The sequence below is a fragment of the Egretta garzetta genome, unplaced genomic scaffold (assembly GCF_000687185.1).
Source record: "Egretta garzetta isolate BGI_Z169 unplaced genomic scaffold, ASM68718v1 scaffold53, whole genome shotgun sequence".
NCBI classification, from domain to species: Eukaryota; Metazoa; Chordata; class Aves; order Pelecaniformes; family Ardeidae; genus Egretta; species Egretta garzetta.
The window spans coordinates 1,810,967-1,829,248 of record NW_009259312.1 but is presented as its reverse complement, the minus strand read 5'-3'; the positions used below and the strand labels follow the sequence as shown (position 1 = coordinate 1,829,248).

General features: G+C 36.6%; 1 protein-coding gene across 1 annotated transcript in view; it reads left to right on the top strand.

Moving 5' to 3' along the window:
• RADX (RPA1 related single stranded DNA binding protein, X-linked) overlaps window positions 1–18,282 on the top strand; it is a 30,391-nt gene that overhangs the window by 4,747 nt on the left and 7,362 nt on the right. Inside the window, exons 2-13 of the mRNA XM_035891958.1 lie at window positions 4–88; window positions 919–1,061; window positions 3,412–3,604; window positions 6,832–6,940; window positions 7,094–7,185; window positions 7,280–7,402; window positions 8,548–8,655; window positions 10,283–10,450; window positions 11,010–11,170; window positions 11,661–11,842; window positions 12,998–13,066; window positions 18,099–18,178. Of these exons, the coding sequence (XP_035747851.1) occupies window positions 4–88; window positions 919–1,061; window positions 3,412–3,604; window positions 6,832–6,940; window positions 7,094–7,185; window positions 7,280–7,402; window positions 8,548–8,655; window positions 10,283–10,450; window positions 11,010–11,170; window positions 11,661–11,842; window positions 12,998–13,066; window positions 18,099–18,178 (1,513 nt within the window). The remainder of the gene's footprint in view (window positions 1–3; window positions 89–918; window positions 1,062–3,411; window positions 3,605–6,831; window positions 6,941–7,093; window positions 7,186–7,279; window positions 7,403–8,547; window positions 8,656–10,282; window positions 10,451–11,009; window positions 11,171–11,660; window positions 11,843–12,997; window positions 13,067–18,098; window positions 18,179–18,282) is intronic.

Genomic DNA, 18,282 nt, shown 5'->3' with positions numbered 1-18,282 from the left:
AAGCACTACCTCCCGCTCTGGAACAACGAGGATCCCTACGGAGACGTGTGGGTGGCGGACAAGCCCCAGGCGCAGGGGGACGTCGTTGGGAACGGGGGAGGCGGCGGCTCTAGAGGAAGGGGACGTAGGTGGAAGGCGGCCGGGAGGTGGCCGAGCACCCTCGGGAGGCCTGTGCTGCTGAAGACATCCAGAGGCACCCGCAAAGATGAGACGACACGGTTGCCCGTGCTGCTTGCGTGGCTGGGCCGAGCTCCCTGATCAGAAGCGACCCCCCAGTCGCTTTGGGCACTGATACCAATGTGCCGTACGCCTCACAGTTTACAGGTTCATGTTACTTTGGGAGAGTTTTTTAAGCTTTACGAAACGTTGACTGAAAATACAGAGCCGTGGTGCTTGCACCCGGTCTTCTGAGGTGTCAAAAGCGTCCGTTCCAGTAGTAGCCTCTTGGCTGGTCAGTGGGAATGGGTGCTCACACCTGCAAGCTGCCACCCAAAATGGGGTCAGTGCTGAGGGGCTGTGGCCAGTCCATGAAGCCCCTTGAGGAGGGAGGTGTAAGCGGGACTTACGCACAAGTATGGTGCCCTTGTAGGCCAACACTTATGTCCTTTGTAGTAGCTCTTCTGCTCGCTTGACAACACTTCTGTGTCATTTTAAATGTGTCATCACTCTCTTTTTCAATTAAAAAAAGAAACCAAAACAGTACTATGCTGTGTGCAGATGGCTCAGAGCAGGATTTCATGGTGAATAGTATTAACAAATGAGGCTTTTTAAAGGGTAGAAATATTAAGAAAATGCATGTGATGTCCTGGCCTGTGTACTTTAGTCCTGAAAACTTAAATGAAATATTCAGTCATGAATGTTCTTTTTTAGTCTTTTTTCTTTTCTTTTTTTTTTTATTTTTTTTTTCTTGAACCTTAGTCTCCAAGCTGACTTCTCTTGGGCAGCTGGAAATGACCTGGAGAAGCAGAGTTCACTTCCATCCACTTCTTGTGAGAGTCCTGCACAAATCTAGACTAAGGTACTACGGGAAACCAGAGAAAAAACTGGATATGCCTTATCAGGTAAAGATGGATAAATACATAGGTTAATACTCAAACAAATATCTTGGGATATTTGGAAGTCATTATTCCCATATAGTAAGTGCATCAAGTTAAGATTTATGTTGTAGCTACTTTATATTAAAAATGCTACGTTTACAAAAATGCTGAGCCCTGTACAGTATGAAATGGTGAGTTTAGTGATTGTATGTACAGACTCTGGATGTGTTACTAGAGTTGAGCTTTTTGTGGAAAAAAAAAATATATATTTGGATTTTTTAGTAGCTTAACAGCCTAAGTGTTTCTTGTCTTGATATTTCGGAAGTTGGAGTTAGTCTGTCTTGTCCAAAAAAAAAAAAAAGCAAATAAATTTTAATAATTTGTATCCCCTAATTTTCTCACCTGGTGACTTCCAGATAGGTTTTTTTACTGTAAAATTATTAATGATTTTCCTAATATGTTTTACTTGTGATATTTTTGGAAATGGAGACAGGAAGTGTGGTGGGTTGGTCCCAGGTGGTTGTTTGCTCTTCACTGCCCTCTCTAGAGGGGTGTAGTAGGGAATTGGAAGAGCAAAAGTAAGGAAAAACCCATGAGTTGAGATAAAGACAGTTTAATAAGGTGAAGGGGAAAAGGGAAGCAGGAAAAAAAAAAAAGGCAAACAAGTGATGCAAAGGGAATTGCTCACCACCTCTCACTAGCAGACCAATGCCCAGCCAGTCTCTGAACAATGGGTAATTGGGGAAGACTAGCAGCTCAGTTTATATCTGAACATGTTGCATGGTGTGGAATATGCCCTAGGCCAATTCACGTCAGCTGTCTTGGCTGTGTCACCTCCCAGCCTCTTGCCCATCCCTAGCTTACTCGCTGGGGTGGCAGAGTGAGAAATGAAGACCTTGACACTGTGCAAGCACTGTTTGGCAACAGCTGAAACATTGGTGTGGTGTTATCAACACTGTTTTAGTCACAGATCTAAAACACAACACCATGCAGGCTGGTAGAAAGAAAATAAACTCCATCCCAGCCAGATGCCATTCAGGAGGGCAACACTTTACAAAGAGCTCCAGTGACTCATATGAATTCTTCCATGGGGGGAGAGAGTTATGAAACGTCTTAATGAAAGGCTGCGGTGTTCTCTTATTCCAAGTTTCCATTCCCTTTGCACATGAAGATAAATCTGGGTCTTTTTATTGGAGGTACTTCTCAGTAGGTAGTTGAGATGATACGCTTCACTTTCATGGGAGTTTATCATTCTCCTTTCATGGTATTAGTTGTAGAATCAATACCCAGAGCTGATTTAGCTCAAGAAGTTAGGAGACAGATTTTTACATGCTTCTTGCTTTATGCATTCCTTCTTTAGACAGTGTTGTGTGTTGGACTATTGTTATTAGACAAAAAGCAATGGCATAACAAAAGATTCTGTGATATAATGAGTTACTTTCAAGGATGCATGGTTCATGACTTACTCGGAATATTAGAAGGAACTAACAAGTCTTGATTTGTATAATGTCTGTATTGAACTTGGAATAAGGAAAAGAGGATTTTAGAAGCAGCAAGGGGGAAAAACACATCAGGTGTTAGATATGTTCAAGAATGGTTATATGTTAAAGAGACTAGATGGTAGTATGAACAAAAGCAGATGATTGTTTGGGGCTGGCAGATGAATGGATAAAATGGAGCATTTTGATAGAGTTGAGTTTTTTCAGTGGATTGCTACCTTTTAAGACCATTATAAGACTGTTTAAAAATCTTTTTCACTGCTCAGTGATCTGCTCAGTTATGGATTCAAAGGTCGACCAATTAAAAAAAAAATTGGTAGAAATCCTTGTTGTGAGAAGAACTTCAATGAAAAGATAGTGGTTTGCAATACAGATTGTTTTCTGCATTTTCTTTTTTTTTATGTTTTTTTGCTTGAAAATCAGATTTGTATCAATGTTTAGCAAATGTTTAGTAACATCTCAACTTCCAAAGTATGTTTTTCCTTCATGGATATTTTGAAATTTTATTCTAAATACAGCATTCTCTCCGATAAAGAAGAATCTTTTCAGTATTGTTTTTTGTGCATGGTATTTCCCCAACCTGCTCCAAAAACCATAGAGTGAAACTGGCATCACCTACCATTACTGAGCACCGGAAAGATAAGACTTCGGGCTGGGGTAGTTGTGGAAGAATTCTTTTGTGAAAATTAGGGATTTCATAAAGTCTAGTTACTCAATGCAAGTTTTGGAACATACTCTGTATCCATTTGTAATCATCAGAGAAATCCTTCGTGAGTCAAGTAGCTGTTCAATTATCTGAAATAAATACGTACCAGAATGATGATAAATAAAAGATAAATTCATCTTATCTCTTTTTTTTTTTTTTTTTTCTTTAGGCTTACTTTGAAGTTGCTGATGGTTCAGGCATGATGTCAATGGTTTTGTGGAATTCATTATGTCCTGAATGGTATAACAGTATGAAGGTTGGCACGGTACTTCTTCTTGAACAGTATGCTATCAAAACCAGTTACCCATTTAAAACACAGCCAACCCCAGGGGATTCACAGATGAAGAGATTTGCTACAATTGGTTAAGTATTGCAGAAACCTGTTTTGATTCAGTGAAATATAGCTGTAAAAAGGTAGCTCTTTGTAGAAATAAAGTGAAAGTGGTCCATTGCTGAGACTAATCGACATGGTCCATATCCTTAAATATTAGCTCTGAAAGGTGTCTTAGCATCCAAGTTCTTATTGTTCCCTGTTTATATTGGAATAATGTCTGCAAAGTTTATTGCCGCAGTTAATTAAAAACTTTATTCAAAAAAAATCTAATCCCTGATTTCAAGTATTGGGGTCATAAACACAGGCCCCTGGTACTGAATTTTAATCTGATTCTACTTCCTGATTAATATTACAGATATTGTTTGTGCACTGCTCACACCTTCTTCCAGGTCATTGAAGCACGTTGTCACCTGGTCTGACTTTAGATTTTAGTGTATAGGGTCAAGGCCCAGAGTACCTGCAAAGCTCCACTGAATAGGAAGTTGCACTGATGACTGCTGTCTGTGCTGAAACAGCAGCGCCATGGGAGTGCATGTATGAAGAATATTTCTTGGTTATGAGAAACTATTTTCTTACTTGCAGTTGTCTAGTGTGACAGATATTCAAAGGAGCTATGCTACAGAAATACAGGTACTGGAACATAACAATAATAGCCTTTTCAAACTGGGTTTGGTCAGCGTGGGGGGTTTTTTCCCCTCTCTCCTACTTTGCTGAACATGAGTTCTTCCCTGTTTTGTACTTTTATAGGCTGAACAAAATGTTAGCCAACATTGATAAGATTCAAATGGCTTCCTTGAAACAAGCAAATACGTGAGAGTTAGTGAAGGATGATATATGTATAACGTATTAACGATGACAGTTTCCTAATGCGGTTGCTACAGTGCACAAAAATAAACACCATTTTCACTGCTAGAAGCAGTGTATTCTCTCTGCCTAATGTATCTTTGCCTTAAAACCAGATCTTAATGTCTGAAGTGTTCGTGATGAGTTGGCAGGAGAGAGAAATTTTTAGCCAGGAATGGAAGTTTGGGGGAAGCTGATGATGGTTACAAGCCAGCCCTGAAAACAATTATAAAATTGCCACAAAACCTTACTATGGAAAGAGGACAGAAGAAAATATGCTGTCTGAGGTGAATTTCGCTATGGGCAAATGTCACTTCACTTTAATGGCTTCATTCACACTACACTACTGATTTGTGCAAGCATTATTGGGGTAGAAATGTTAATGAAGAGATCAAAATGGAAAATTAGGCCAATGGGCTGTAAATGGTAATAGATGTGTAATGGAAGAATGAAAAGTCAGTCTACAGTAAAGTGCCATTGTGTATTTTCAGGCCACAGATAAACTGTAGGAATTACTAATCTTCAGTTCATATCAATGTATCTACAGTATCTTTTTTCTCAGCACAAAGCTCAGAATTTTGTCTTAATATGAACTTACAAAGCACATAATACCATGCATTGATGGATCTTATGCCCATATATCCTGTAAGAAGAGAGTCTAAGGAGAACAGAATATCCAGAAAAAATTCTGGTGCAGTTAAAAAATCAATTTTATGCAACTTCTGGTGCTTTTCTTTGTTTAGATGAAGTGAAATTTAATGCCTCACTAATTACTCTGTTAATATAAATATCTCTGGATATGCACAATACAGGGCAATATTTCAGGTTTTTTTAATCATGCATGAGTGCTCAAAAAGTTCTTCAGCTAGTTAGTTAAAGCAATCAATTACACTCTACTGCTTAAGTAACAATGACTTTCTTCATCCTATATTTCCAGTTTTTAATTCCATCAAAACCCAACTTTGCAGTGTTTCCTTACAACTATTTACCTGTAAATGTAAAATGTATCTGGAAAGTTAACAAGGCCGCAAGGGATAGGGCTTTCCAAATTAAAGAGTTCTTGCAAGGCAGTATGCTTCTGGCATATTCCTACATTTCTGTGAGGCGAGTTCTGCATTGCTTCTGTTTGCAGCTACAGCATTGTATGACATGCTGAGAGGTGCTGTTTGAGGACCTAAAACCTTTGGAGCTTAAGTAGTTGGTACCAACGCCTTGAATTCCACTGCTAGGCAACACCTGTGTTTCACAGATCACTGAATTTATGTGGTACTGAGGAAAACTGCTGTTTTGAATAGCCTGAACTAACCTTAGCTTCCGAATCATCCCAGGGTATAGTCTTGAGTATATGATTTTCATCGAATCTCAAAATGATGAAACAATTGATAAATAGTTTTGATGCATCGGAAAGTTTTGGGTTTAAGAATTTTCTCTGAGATACTGTCCTAAAACATCATGTGCAAAACCACGATTGTCCTCCAAATAACATTTCTAGAAAGCAGCAACCAAAAGAAAATTCTTAAGTAGAGGGTCTGATTTCAAGTATAACACCATCTTAATGTCACCCCGCTAGCATGAGGTGCTGGATATAATTATATAAGTAATTGTATATGTTATTTATATCTGTTTAATTACTTTTCTGGGTGTGTTATTTGAATAATCCCTTATACAAATCCAAGCATCATGTAGAAATTTCATCAGAATCTTTTTCATATCAGCAAGATTTGTCTTGGTGTGAGAGACAATAGAGTATCACCTTGTGTATTCTAGATGCTGAAGCCATTCCTCCTGTATTTGTCCTGCTTCCCCCGGTGCTCCATCATGTTTGTTATTCAGAATCTAAACAGTCTGCTAAATAAACTAAATTTTTCAGGTGCTATAGAGTAGACGTGAGAAGACTTTTTGTTTTCCTCCATGGCTGTGGTGTATTTCTATCATGTTAATAACTACCTGAAGTGGTATCAAATGTGGAAGTTCTTCTCTGATAGTTGTCTTCTATTTTGCTTCATTGTCTGCAAGTCAGTTTTAGATGTTAGTGACATTTGAGAATGATGCTAGTGTAAAAAGTACTTCATATCTAATCAGTATTGTAGTATTAGTTTCTGTTGCTGGTTTTTAAAATACCTTGCTGGGTCAGACTAATCAGCTCATGTAAGGAACTGGAAAATTTAACATTGCTGAGATTATAAAAATGCATTGTTGGATGCTGTACCTGACTTTCTTACTTTATTTTGATGAAAACATAAAGTCAGAGGAATTGATTAATAATTTCACATGCAGTGAGACAAAGTTGGAATACTTCATTTAAGAAACTTTACTCTGTTTTTTTAGGGGTTTGGGGGTTGGTTTTGGGTTGGTTTGTTTTTAATTTGTATTCATGCCTTACATGTTACTGACTTTTTTTTTCTTTGTCAGAAATCAGCCTTAACGTTCGAGACCCTCCTACTAAAATAAGTATTATTCCAGAAGAAACAGTTAAGCCAGAGTGGGGATTACCTGAAGTAAAATATCGGTTTATCACAAGGTAAAATAGAATTTTGTAGGTTGTCAAGCTGGAACTTAAATGTCACTACATTACACTGAATGTTAATTGGAAATGGTTTTTGAAATGTTTCTGAGAAAGCTTTATGTTCTGTTATTAACAAATACCCACATCTTTGTTCTGGTTTTGTTTTAGGTCAGAACTGGATGACTTGCCGAACAATCATTCCTGTGATGTTATTGGTCTTGTGACATTTGTAGGAAGGGCTGAACGAGCAAGAAAGAGAGGTTATTCTATAAACATGACTTTAAGAATTTATCAAACAATTTTTAACTTTCTGAATAAATGCTTATACATTTTTCCTAATATTTGTTTATATAGAACATGGTGAAGACTTCTGGCTCTATCGTTGGGCACATGCCATTGATGGGACATCAGACCAACCATTCGTACTGGAATTATTTGCAACTTCTCAGCCAGATGTGTTTGAGCATATTCACCCAAGTATTCATCTCTATAATACCTATTAGTAATAATTTATAGTGTTTTTCTAGTTGGTTGCTAATTTCAAATTCTGAGTATAATTGCCACTGAATCAAAAACTGCCATGGTTTATCTCCTCAAACAGAAAATAGCTGATCAGGATTTAAAATTTTAAAGTAAAAAAAATGGTTTAAGTATTTGAAACACTTATGGTATTACAATCTGCCAGTTAGTCTAAATAAATAGATGGGCAGCTGGGCCCGGGTCTCACCTGATCTCATTAATTTCAATAGAAACTTAACTGGGGCAACATCTCTTGCATCAGAAGCAAATAAAGGCGGCAGCTGATCAAATCTATTACTCCTTTTTTTTTTTTTTTTTTTTTTTTTTTAATAGCCAGGACTGAGTTAAGAGGATTGGAGGAAGGGAGAGGTGAAAGTGGAAAAGCTTCATTTCTTTGAATAAATACTTTTTGGCCAAACAGCAGCTAGTACCCAGCTGTGTTAGTTATTGCATGTGAGCTAAGAATGATAAATTTCAAACTGGAGAATCCTTAATTAAGGATTTTAAAAGAGCTTTAAGTATTTCTTCTTGCCTTCTTTCTCTTCTTCTCCAAGCGCTCATCCTTCCATTAAACTGGTTGGTGTCATGCGCATTTTTTATATCATATCAAGCAGGACCAGCTGCACAACGCTGTTAAGATTATGACTGCATTCATCTTGAGTGTTCTGGGGAAATGGCAAAGAATGACATTTCAGTGTTTAACTGAGATATTAACAAAAGAGTGGGTTTGTACTCTATTTGGAAGTATGTCATGATTTCTTGTGCTTTCTGTGATTTTTATGCTTCTTATCCTTAAGAAACACAGCCATCTAATATCCATATTTTTACTGTTTTATTGATATCCTACATGATGAAGTATTTAATGTTTTAGCCCTGATACGTATGCTAAAATTTCCTTGCTTAGTTGTTACATTGAAAATTTAATTAAATCTCCATATTGTAATTTATAACAGAGGCTTAATATACGCTGAAGCATTTATAGGATCAAGAACTAAAATGTCTTGTTTAGAGCACTTAATAAAATTAATCCAGTGTGTGTCAGTCTTGACATTCTAAAATCAATGAAATAACAGGAAAAAAAAATAATTTTTTTTTTGCTCCAGTGACCTATTTGGTGTGTACACAGATGAGAGTGGTACGGGACCTCACTGAGAATCCTTCCAGCACAATTTACCTTACGACTTCAAATGAAAGTCAGATATTCATTACAGGTAACTTAAACTAGTTTTAGTTTTATGTAGTTCTCCTCTTATTTCTTTGGAAAAGGTGTTTTTGTTTTACAACAAAATAATCAGTGTGTAGTATTAGTTTTGCTGTCAGAAATGAGTGAGTTAATAATGAAATACCATTGCATTCTTGCGAGGCATTAATGCTTGTATTATGAAAAGTATTATTAGGTTAAGTCATACGTTTACTAGTTCTTCGGAGTGTTTTAATCCTTTGATAATGTATCAGTGCAGATTACCACTTCCTTAAAAACATTAAAAATCACTTGCAGCTTTTCTGGCTTACAGATTTAGTTATTACACACACACACACACACACACAAAAGAGAGACAGGCAGTTATCTGAAATTTATCTTAACTAGTCTTTTTCACCAAATATTTTGAGAGCTATTTTCATCTTTCCCAGTGTGCAAGGCCTTACGCAGACTGTGTGGTCTAGGAAGGGATGTGGTGCTGGGCTGCCCTGAAGGAGCATTCCTTTAAGGTAGTCTTGTTTGAATACTCCTGTCTGCAGTTACAATGCTCGTTATGGCCCTGTGACACTGTACACTAGGTACCACCAGTCAGCGTGTCACAGGCAGGACCAGGCACAGCTGTTTACTTGCTCTTGAATCAGGAGTCAGTTTATGGCAGCATTGCAGGCGAGCGATCCACTGCCCTCATTGCAAGGGAGTATAAGATGCGATAGGTGTATCTTTCCCGTGTTTGTTTATCCAGCTCACTTCTTCAGTGTTCCTAACATTATAAGTCACCCAGTCTGAATCTTTCCACTGACAGGTGGGAACAATAAAAATAACGTGCTAAAAAGGTACCTGAACATAGTCCTATGCACATGGTCTTTCCTGACAAGCTGGGTAGGGTGTATGGTGCTTAATTGGGCTAGCAAAGCAAGCTAGTGTTTTTGTTAATAGGTTTCTAATGATTTAATTTACTCCTAAATGAAGGGTTTAAGAGGTTGGTTTTCTCCTTTGCTCTCTTTCAGTAATTTTGTGCTTAATTTTCTAATTAAATACGTAAGCTTTCCCCCAACCTAGCTTTAGGTAATTTTATGTCTGTTTGGGTTCTAAATGAAAACTACAGCTGGAGACTGCAAACCACTGGATAAGATCTGTTTCAGTTTATGGTTGAGATGAAGACCTGGTCTGTTTACAACTTATTTGATAAAACTCTTATTTAGTCCATATCTTGGTTTTAATCCAGCCAACAATGAATACATACCTTGCCTATTACTGTCAGTAACAATCTTTGCTGAACCTTATGAAAATTATTTATCTGCTCTTTCCTGCTAATAAAACAATTTCTGATAATTTTATTGTTTTGTATACTCCTGTGAGAAAGTATTCTAGCAACATTTTTGCTACTTGTTTTATTGTTTTCTAGTACTTAACATTTGTATAACTTTCAGTGTCAAGTGCAAGTGTTAGTCAAGGAGTTCAAGATACTCATTTCATAAACCACTGTTGACTAATGGAAAGATGTCTTTTGTATTCTCTAGTCCAGTCTTTCTTAATTAGTTGTTTTTTTCTACGTAGTGTTCAGGATAGTTTCAGTATGAGAATGGGTGACAGTAACCTGCTTTGGTTTTGATACTTGATTATTTTTGTTTTAAAAGGGTGGCACAAGGGCCAGCCATACACCAAGGATACCAAAGTGAAAAACTTCATTCAGTGGACTAAAACACAAAGCGAAGCTGATCAAATGAAGAAAACTGTCATTGGTGGCTATTATCCTTTTCCTCGACCTCCAAAAAACTTCTTGAAATACTGTAAAAACAATAAAGGTATGATACCATCAAATATCTTTAAGACTTGTAGCCTTTTGCAGTTCAGTTTTACTCCAAGCATTTAAAGCATCAGTTAAAAACCAACAGTTACTATTAGCGGTTACACAAATTTTTAATGTAACTTAAGAAAAACTCCCTTTCAGGACTAAAATAGGCTAAATCCTCATCTTACAGAAAGTATCATGGCACCATTAGCTGCAGAAAAACTGTAGCAGCTTACACGAGCTACAGATCTGCCCAGAAGTTTTACTCTGAATATTGTGCTAAATCAGAATTAAAAGCAGTTATTTTGAAGAATTCAGTAAATTAGAAATTTTGCCTGAAACAGAAATTGTGATATCTGATAATGCATACTAAAAGTTGCTTATGACCTAAAAAGGCTTATTGTTTAATTTTTTTCCATGTGATGTGAACAACATAAATATTTAAAAATCTTCAAAAATGTAATTTTAAATCCATTTCATATTTAATAACAAATTATCTTTTGAGTCTTGTGTCCAGACAGTTTGATACTGTGTTTCTTTAAAACTTGTTTATGGAAATTTCTCATTTGCAGTTGAATCAGTTTTGAAAGCCATAGGTGAAATGGGGAAAGAGATTGAAGACTTGCACTACAGAGAACACAAGCGGATTGCTGTTCAGGGAATAATTAGTGCCATAAAATACATCAGCTGTAGCAACGCAGCTGAAGAAGCCTCAGGAGCAGAACTTGTTCAGGTACAGTGTTTGAGAATTAATACAGTAGCACTTAAGCAACTATGATCATAACTAGAATGGGGGATTTTGCATTTGAATTCAGAACCTACGTTACACTGCCTCTTGATTCACTTCATTTGTTATTTTGAGAGCCAAATTTTTCAAAGTCATAATGTAGAACTCTTTAAAAGCAATGATTCGGTGCTTTTCTGAAAGTGTTGTGATAGTTCTCCGTAAAACTACATAACTGTTTAGAAGTTACTATTTTGCCCAACTGGATAACCTAATGTAAGTTAGAATGTGAGAGAGGCAACTACTGCAACATGCTCACTGTAACTTTCTAGACAGAATTTATCTTCTTAGTATGATTATAAGGTAGTTTCTGCTAGATACAACATGGCTTTCGGACAGCAAATTGTTCTGTTCCTTTAAAAGCTACTTTAAAACTTGGAGGTTTTTGAGTTGGAAGGAATAGCTTTACGTGCTTTGAAGCAATTAACTGTTGTTGCAGAAAGATACTTCTCAGTCACTTGAAAGTTCTGCTATGTCCAAAGACGACTCTGTTCACAAAGAAAAGTCTTCTCTGGGGCCACATTGCACTCCCAGGGAACAACATCAGCGCCAAGCTCTACCGCCAAAAAAGAGTTCAGTCAAGAGGAAGATACCACGCAGATTCAATACAACTGGAGAACAGTAAGCTCTCATCGTAAATATGTAGTGGACTTTCTAAAGAGTGTTTATGTAAGAAAGCTTTAAAAGCATATATAGTTTAATATTTAAAAGGTCATTAGGTACTTTTCCTAGCATCAGGTGATGACAATTATACTGTTGAGGCTAATTAAGGATTGATTAAAGCAGCTGTCTGGTTTACAATGCTCTCCTCTGATTAATATTAATGCTACTTTGTTGTTAATCTCACAGATTTGAAATAAAAGTAGTTAATACTTGAACCACATATAGCTTAGTGACATAGTTGTGGAACAAGCAACAGTTACAGTGGTGTGAGGAAATAAGATTTCTTCACTGAAAATGCAGAGTAAGGATCTGGTATACCTGTTCCTTAATTTCAAACATACCTTACTTTTTACTTCCTGGTTAATGGAACGTACTGTGTGTAGCTGTAACTTGCTCTCAGAAAGGCAAGTAGGTGGTGGTCATGTGCTAACCTAAAGATTCGAGATAACTTGTAGTACTATGGCTCTGCTTGTGATGGGATTTCATGAAATTGTATTGCACCTAGTCAGGCATAGACAAAGGATATCAGTCCAATAGAAGGAAACGGAATAAGGCAAAATAATGTGTCTGATACAACCTTATTAGGTTCAAGAGTAAGCTTGTATAGGGATTGCCCTTTGTTGCAATGTTTGTGCAAAGTCTAATGTACCCATACTTAGTATTAAAAGCCTGGTGTATATGTTGGCAGATTTAAAGTTGCAAAAATCAAAATCTGTCCAGTCACATCTTTTTCTTTTTTTTTTTTTTTTTTTTTTTTTTCCTCTTGTAGTGGATTTCTCATGCTGTAAAGGGTATATTTTTCTTCTCGACTTTTCACATCCAAAAGTCATCATGTGGGAAGAGGGTGAATATTCAGAATACTTTGAGGGAAAATGAGATGAAATATAATTAGGATTGGATGAAAACTTAAGACTAAGAAAACTCTGGTGAATAAAGTTCTGTCTTGGCAGTGTTACAGCAAACTTGTTAGTGGATTTTCGTTCCGTAAGGAAAATTCCAGCATTTGAGTGTCATAGGTTCATTCTGCCTGACAGAAAAACATGCATGTTTTTTGCTTTGTTTATTTCCATTTAACTAAATACTGTAAAATAATAGTGAATTTCCTGCTTGAAGGGGAGGTGCATCTGTTACTTCTGTATCATCTTACCGTTACTTCACACGGTCTGCAAGAAGAAAATCTGGGTAAGTCATGTGAAGTTAATCATGTTAAATAATTGCAATGATGAAACAAAGATACTTGAAGTGAGACTTTCACAGGTCAAGAATCTGTATGGAAGTGAAATGAAATAACAGATCAGGATAGAGTTTCATATCTTCTATTCATTTCCTCTGCACTGATTCTAGTTTAAATATATTGGATTATTTTATTCTGAAACATAGTTTTGAATGTGTTATTAAACATTATTTTTTTATTATTACTAGTGCTACTTAGGGAACATGCAGGAACAGGGGTCCATCATGATAAGCAGAGTTGTTGTTATTTGCTAGTCTGGGGTAAAAAGCTTTGTGCATTTTGTTTAAGGACTATAAATTCTTGTCATTTGTTCCAAACAGCTCAGGTAACTTGAGTGTTTGAACTCTTTGGTGTCAGTAACTTCAGATGTCTGGGGTTTTTGGCAGCGGTGATTTGGGCTTGTGTCATGAGTATGTACGCCCCTTAGTTCCCTCCTTAGTTTACTTTTAGCACCTCTTCCCTCCCCGCTAAAAGAATCATGGTGCTAGGGATATAGCAACAATAGTAGTGATGGAGTTGATCATAGTTGTTGACCATTCTGCCAGTATCGCTGCCCTGCAAGCATGCCTGTTTCCTTGAAAAACATCTCTTGGAAGCTAATTTGCAAAAGCTTTTTTCTGTGGGATAAAACTTTTTTGAGTCCACATCTGTTGTTTCATCTGGTGCTCCTGGTAAATACTGCATTTTCTCGGGGAAATGGTTGCCTGGCTCTGCAGCTTGTTCATTAAAAAGCATGACACCTGGCTTTAAGGTCACATCTCTGCAGGTGGTTTGCAGTTTGCAGAGACTTGAGGTACAAATACATAGGAAAATCAGGAGGTTTTTTTGGAATGTGAGGAATCCTGTTTTCTTTCGCTTGCTGAGAAATGTTCCATTTTTTTCTTGGGGGTGGAGGGTGGGAAGAATGTTTTCTCCCCATTCCTTAAAAGTGAAGCAAAAAGTTAAGGCATGTTTACTTTGTTCTTTGCTTTTCTCAATCTGCTACTCTCCTCGCTACCTGTGTGTCCACTCTATGCCATTAGTGCTAGAACCCCAACTAAAGGAGGAGAAAGTCTGTGTTGGATTATGGAAAGCTGTTTCACTCTATATAATTAAAAGGTAACTTGTGTATTTCTGTAATTAACTATGAAGTTGTGCTGAATTCTCCAAATTGCAGAAGAAGAATAGAAAGTTAGCTTGACATACCTTAAAATTGCATTGTTTTCTGTTCTGTTGCTTAGAAGTAGCAGAATGTCAGCTCTTGCTGAAATATTCTAGTATGTTGATGAAATAACAACAGTACAGATATATTTTGAAGTACATATTCTAGCTTAGATTATTTTGCATAGAGTATTTTGTGCAGTTTTTCAGCATGTGGTTGCATTTTTTAAGTTTTTTTTAGTGTTAAACAGTAAAAGCTTATTTTAGGCTCTTTATTGTCAGCCTCAGTTCCTACATTTCTGATTATTAAGGGTTTCAGAAAGAACAAGGTAAGAGGTAACTGGTTAATTTAATATTATTGTTGATATTTATATTCTTGCTAGTAGTGACATTCAACATAAATGTACTTTTAAGCATTTAATACACCCCAAAGTAGTTTAATTGATAGTTTATTGTGAATGGGGCAGGATCAGGAATTTCAGAAAGCCTTATTTTTATGTGGAAGTGAAAAAAACCACAGTAGTTTTCTTAAGTTTTAATCTTTGTAAGTTTAGCACTGCAGTTACCGTGGAGTTGCGGGTGCATTACATGCTTACACTCTGCACTGCTTAAAAGTAACTTGTTTGTATGCTTCTGTTCTTGCAGTTTCACTTCTAAATGTTTATGTGACTCAGACCCTTTTCTCCTTTTTCCCTCCCCTCTGATGAGAGCTAAGGGATGGGGATTCTATAATACGGGGAAATTCAGCTTAAGGTTTGCATGACTGAAAGTTTCCCAGATTTTGACGTTTCCTTCAGACCTCTTTTTCACATAAATCAAAATTTTTCAGAGGAAAATTGGTAGTTATCAACAATCAATCTGTGTAGACTTGTCAAATTATTGTAGAAGGCTGTTTGGTTTCTCTGTTACTTGCTGTGGTAGATGTGTATACTGTAATGATGTCATGACAGTTGACTTAAGTTGATTTCAAACCAGTCTATAAAGTAAGGCTTTTACCCGTTATATCAGTGAGTGGGTTGTTTTGTTTTGTTGTTTTGAGGCACTTTAATCCCTTGCATCATTTGGACATAGTTACAAGTTGTAACTATTTTCTTTCTTAATTTTTTATCCCATTTAGTCCCAGTGCTTAAGAAATATGTGTGAAGCACAAGACATGCTTATTTTCCCAATATTTTCTAAAAGTATTCATCTGCTACCTATTTTGATTAATGTTATTTTCATTGACAATACTTTAAAGTAAAATGACTGAAAAGGTGAGTACCAGTGCATCTGCAAATTGAAGAAAGGCTTTTTTTTTTTTTTTGCAAGTGTGCATCTGTGAAAAAAGGGGAGTCTGCAGAATGCAGTCTGGGAATAGAAAATTTGGCATGGCACAAAGCTGGCATGGGTAAAATAGGAATGTGGGTGGTTTGGTGTACAACAGCCACAGCATATTGCAGAAATGGAAGGATTTGGGTTATATTGGGTAGCTTGCAGACATACTGACTGGCAAAGAAGCGTATAAACTGTGTGTATAGACAAGCAGGTTTCCATTACGAACCTAGCTCAAGTTACGCTGTACACACATCCAGCACAAAGCAGTCCTGTAGGAATAACGTGTTGGGCAGGTAGGAGAAGTCATCCAGCTACAGATCTGTGAAAAAAGGTGGGAGAAATTGTGACAAGTTACTTTCCTATTTTTCAGAGGTTCTGCCAGCTCTAAATCAGAGCCTATTCACCTCCAAATCTAGATAATTTTAAAAGAAAAAGAAAACATTTCCATAATATCAGCTTGTCAGCTGTATGACTTGGTTTAATCCTCTGCTTTAATGAAAAGGGAAGTTGCCATGTATCTAACTTGACACATTGATTTCTGAGCAAACCTTTCCTAACATTGTGCTAGATCGTCACGTCTCTCACTGAGAAGTCCGAGTCTTGGAAGTGAGAGTTAATTTTGTGGGCACTAATTTTTAATTAGACTGTATTGAAAATGTCTTCGAAGGGCTTGAAAATGTATTAATATAGCCTTAATTTTGTGGGCACTAATTTTTAATTAGACTGCTTTTGTTAATACTTTTGAAAATGTCTTCAAAGGGCTTGAAAATGTATTAATATAGCTGGTATGTAAATATTTAGTTTATTGTTATGCATATACAGTAATTACTTTCCATGGTGGTTCTTGTAAAAGGAATTAATTCTACATAAGATACTATTTTCATTGAAACATTCTTTTATCTAGAAATAATTCCGTATGAAGCACAATGTAAATACTGAATTATCATTTTGAAAGAGACAAACTTTCCTGCTACCTTTCATCAGTAAGCATTAAGATGCCACTGCATAAACTTAGATCTGACATCTTGCATGTATCTTTCTGAGGTTGCCCTGGACCTCAAAATTTGAAAAATACTTTGTACTACACAGTCACATAGAAACACGTACACATTTTCGTTTACCAACATTTTCAACACAACTCTGCTCAGAAGCTTGGGTGGGTGGTGGGAAGCAAGTAGGGTCATGCTGTTTTAAAATTTGCTATTTGGCAGCTTTTTTTGTTTACAAAATTAGGTGGCTGAAACCTCAGTTGAAACCATTTGTGCTGCTTAAGTGAGGTTTCTTTTGTGCCTAGAGTTGGATATCACAAGGTCACTCCAGTACTTAGCCCACACCATGATGATAGTGCATATCATAAAATGTATTTTCATATGCAAAAACCACAATGTATTTCCTTTTCTCTTTTCACTAGATTTTAGATATTTTCCATTTGTTATGAAACACTGACATGAAATTTTCAAGATGTATCCTAGTATGCAATGGGGAAAATGGAAAATAGAAACCTGAAAATCCTTATGACTGAAACACAGAATGTCCCACTAAACAGCATGTTTGTCTGATTCCTTTTTCTCTGTCTGTATGTTTTCCCTGTGTATTTGCAGTTACAATATTTTATTAGTGACTGCTCTGGCAGTCTGGAATTGTAATGGTACCTTAACAAAATCTTGCCTACGTCTCAGTTGTTTGTGTTGCAAGATAATTAAGATAGTCTTATTTCCTAAGTTTATTCAGACATCATTGTGAGTTTATAATAAGAGAAACAGAGCAAAGAAGAAAGGAATAAATGGGCCTAAGAGCTTATTTTACCATGCTGTGGCTGTGGAGTATCTGTTACGTTTTTCTCCCGCATAATGTCCTAGGTAATTCATTAAAGACTATTAGAGAATAGTTTCTTACCATTAATTCAGAATTTCATGGTTAAAAATGGAAGTATAACAAAAAATCTAGTTTGCTTGATTGAACTGATTGTTACAACAGGGTAGTATGTCCAAAGGAAAATATATAGTTGGAATTTCTCTATCATTTTGGATTCTGGAGTGATGATGCGGCTCCATTCACGCTTTGTTTTTCACTGCTGGATGGTGCTGATATGAAAATGAAGCAGGATGCTGTGCAAGCATTTTTTAGAATCAAGTCATAAACCTGTTGGCCACCTGTGATGTTCAGCTTTTAGGGTCACACCTGCTATTTCCAGTAGGTGCCCAGTAGAGGGCAACAAACACTGGTTTTTGAGTGTAAAATATGTCCCGATTTACTTCATAAGGCAAAGAAATACAGCAGTTCTTGTCCTAAGCTCTTCAAAACTGATTTACTGAGTGCAGTAGGTCTCATTATGTGATGGCTATATTACAAGTCTCATGATATGAAACCAGGTACTAGTGCTCACTCATTCAAGCTTATATCATTTTTCACCAGAAATCTGTCAAGGTTTGAATGTTTGCTGCATAGTATTTGAGATTAAATAGGTTTTAAAATATTATATATATATATACACACACACACACACACTATGACTTTTTTTTATAGCTTGGATGAATTTCAACATGAAGATTTTGTGCAAGATAAAAATGGACAGGCTGTATCAGACAGTTTACAGCACTGCACAGGTACGTTGCAAATAGTTGTTGCATTAACCTCAGGAGGTTTAAGCCTACTTCTTGTCTTCAGGTACAAAACAGGCAACAAAGATATCCTTATAAGCCTTGTTTGT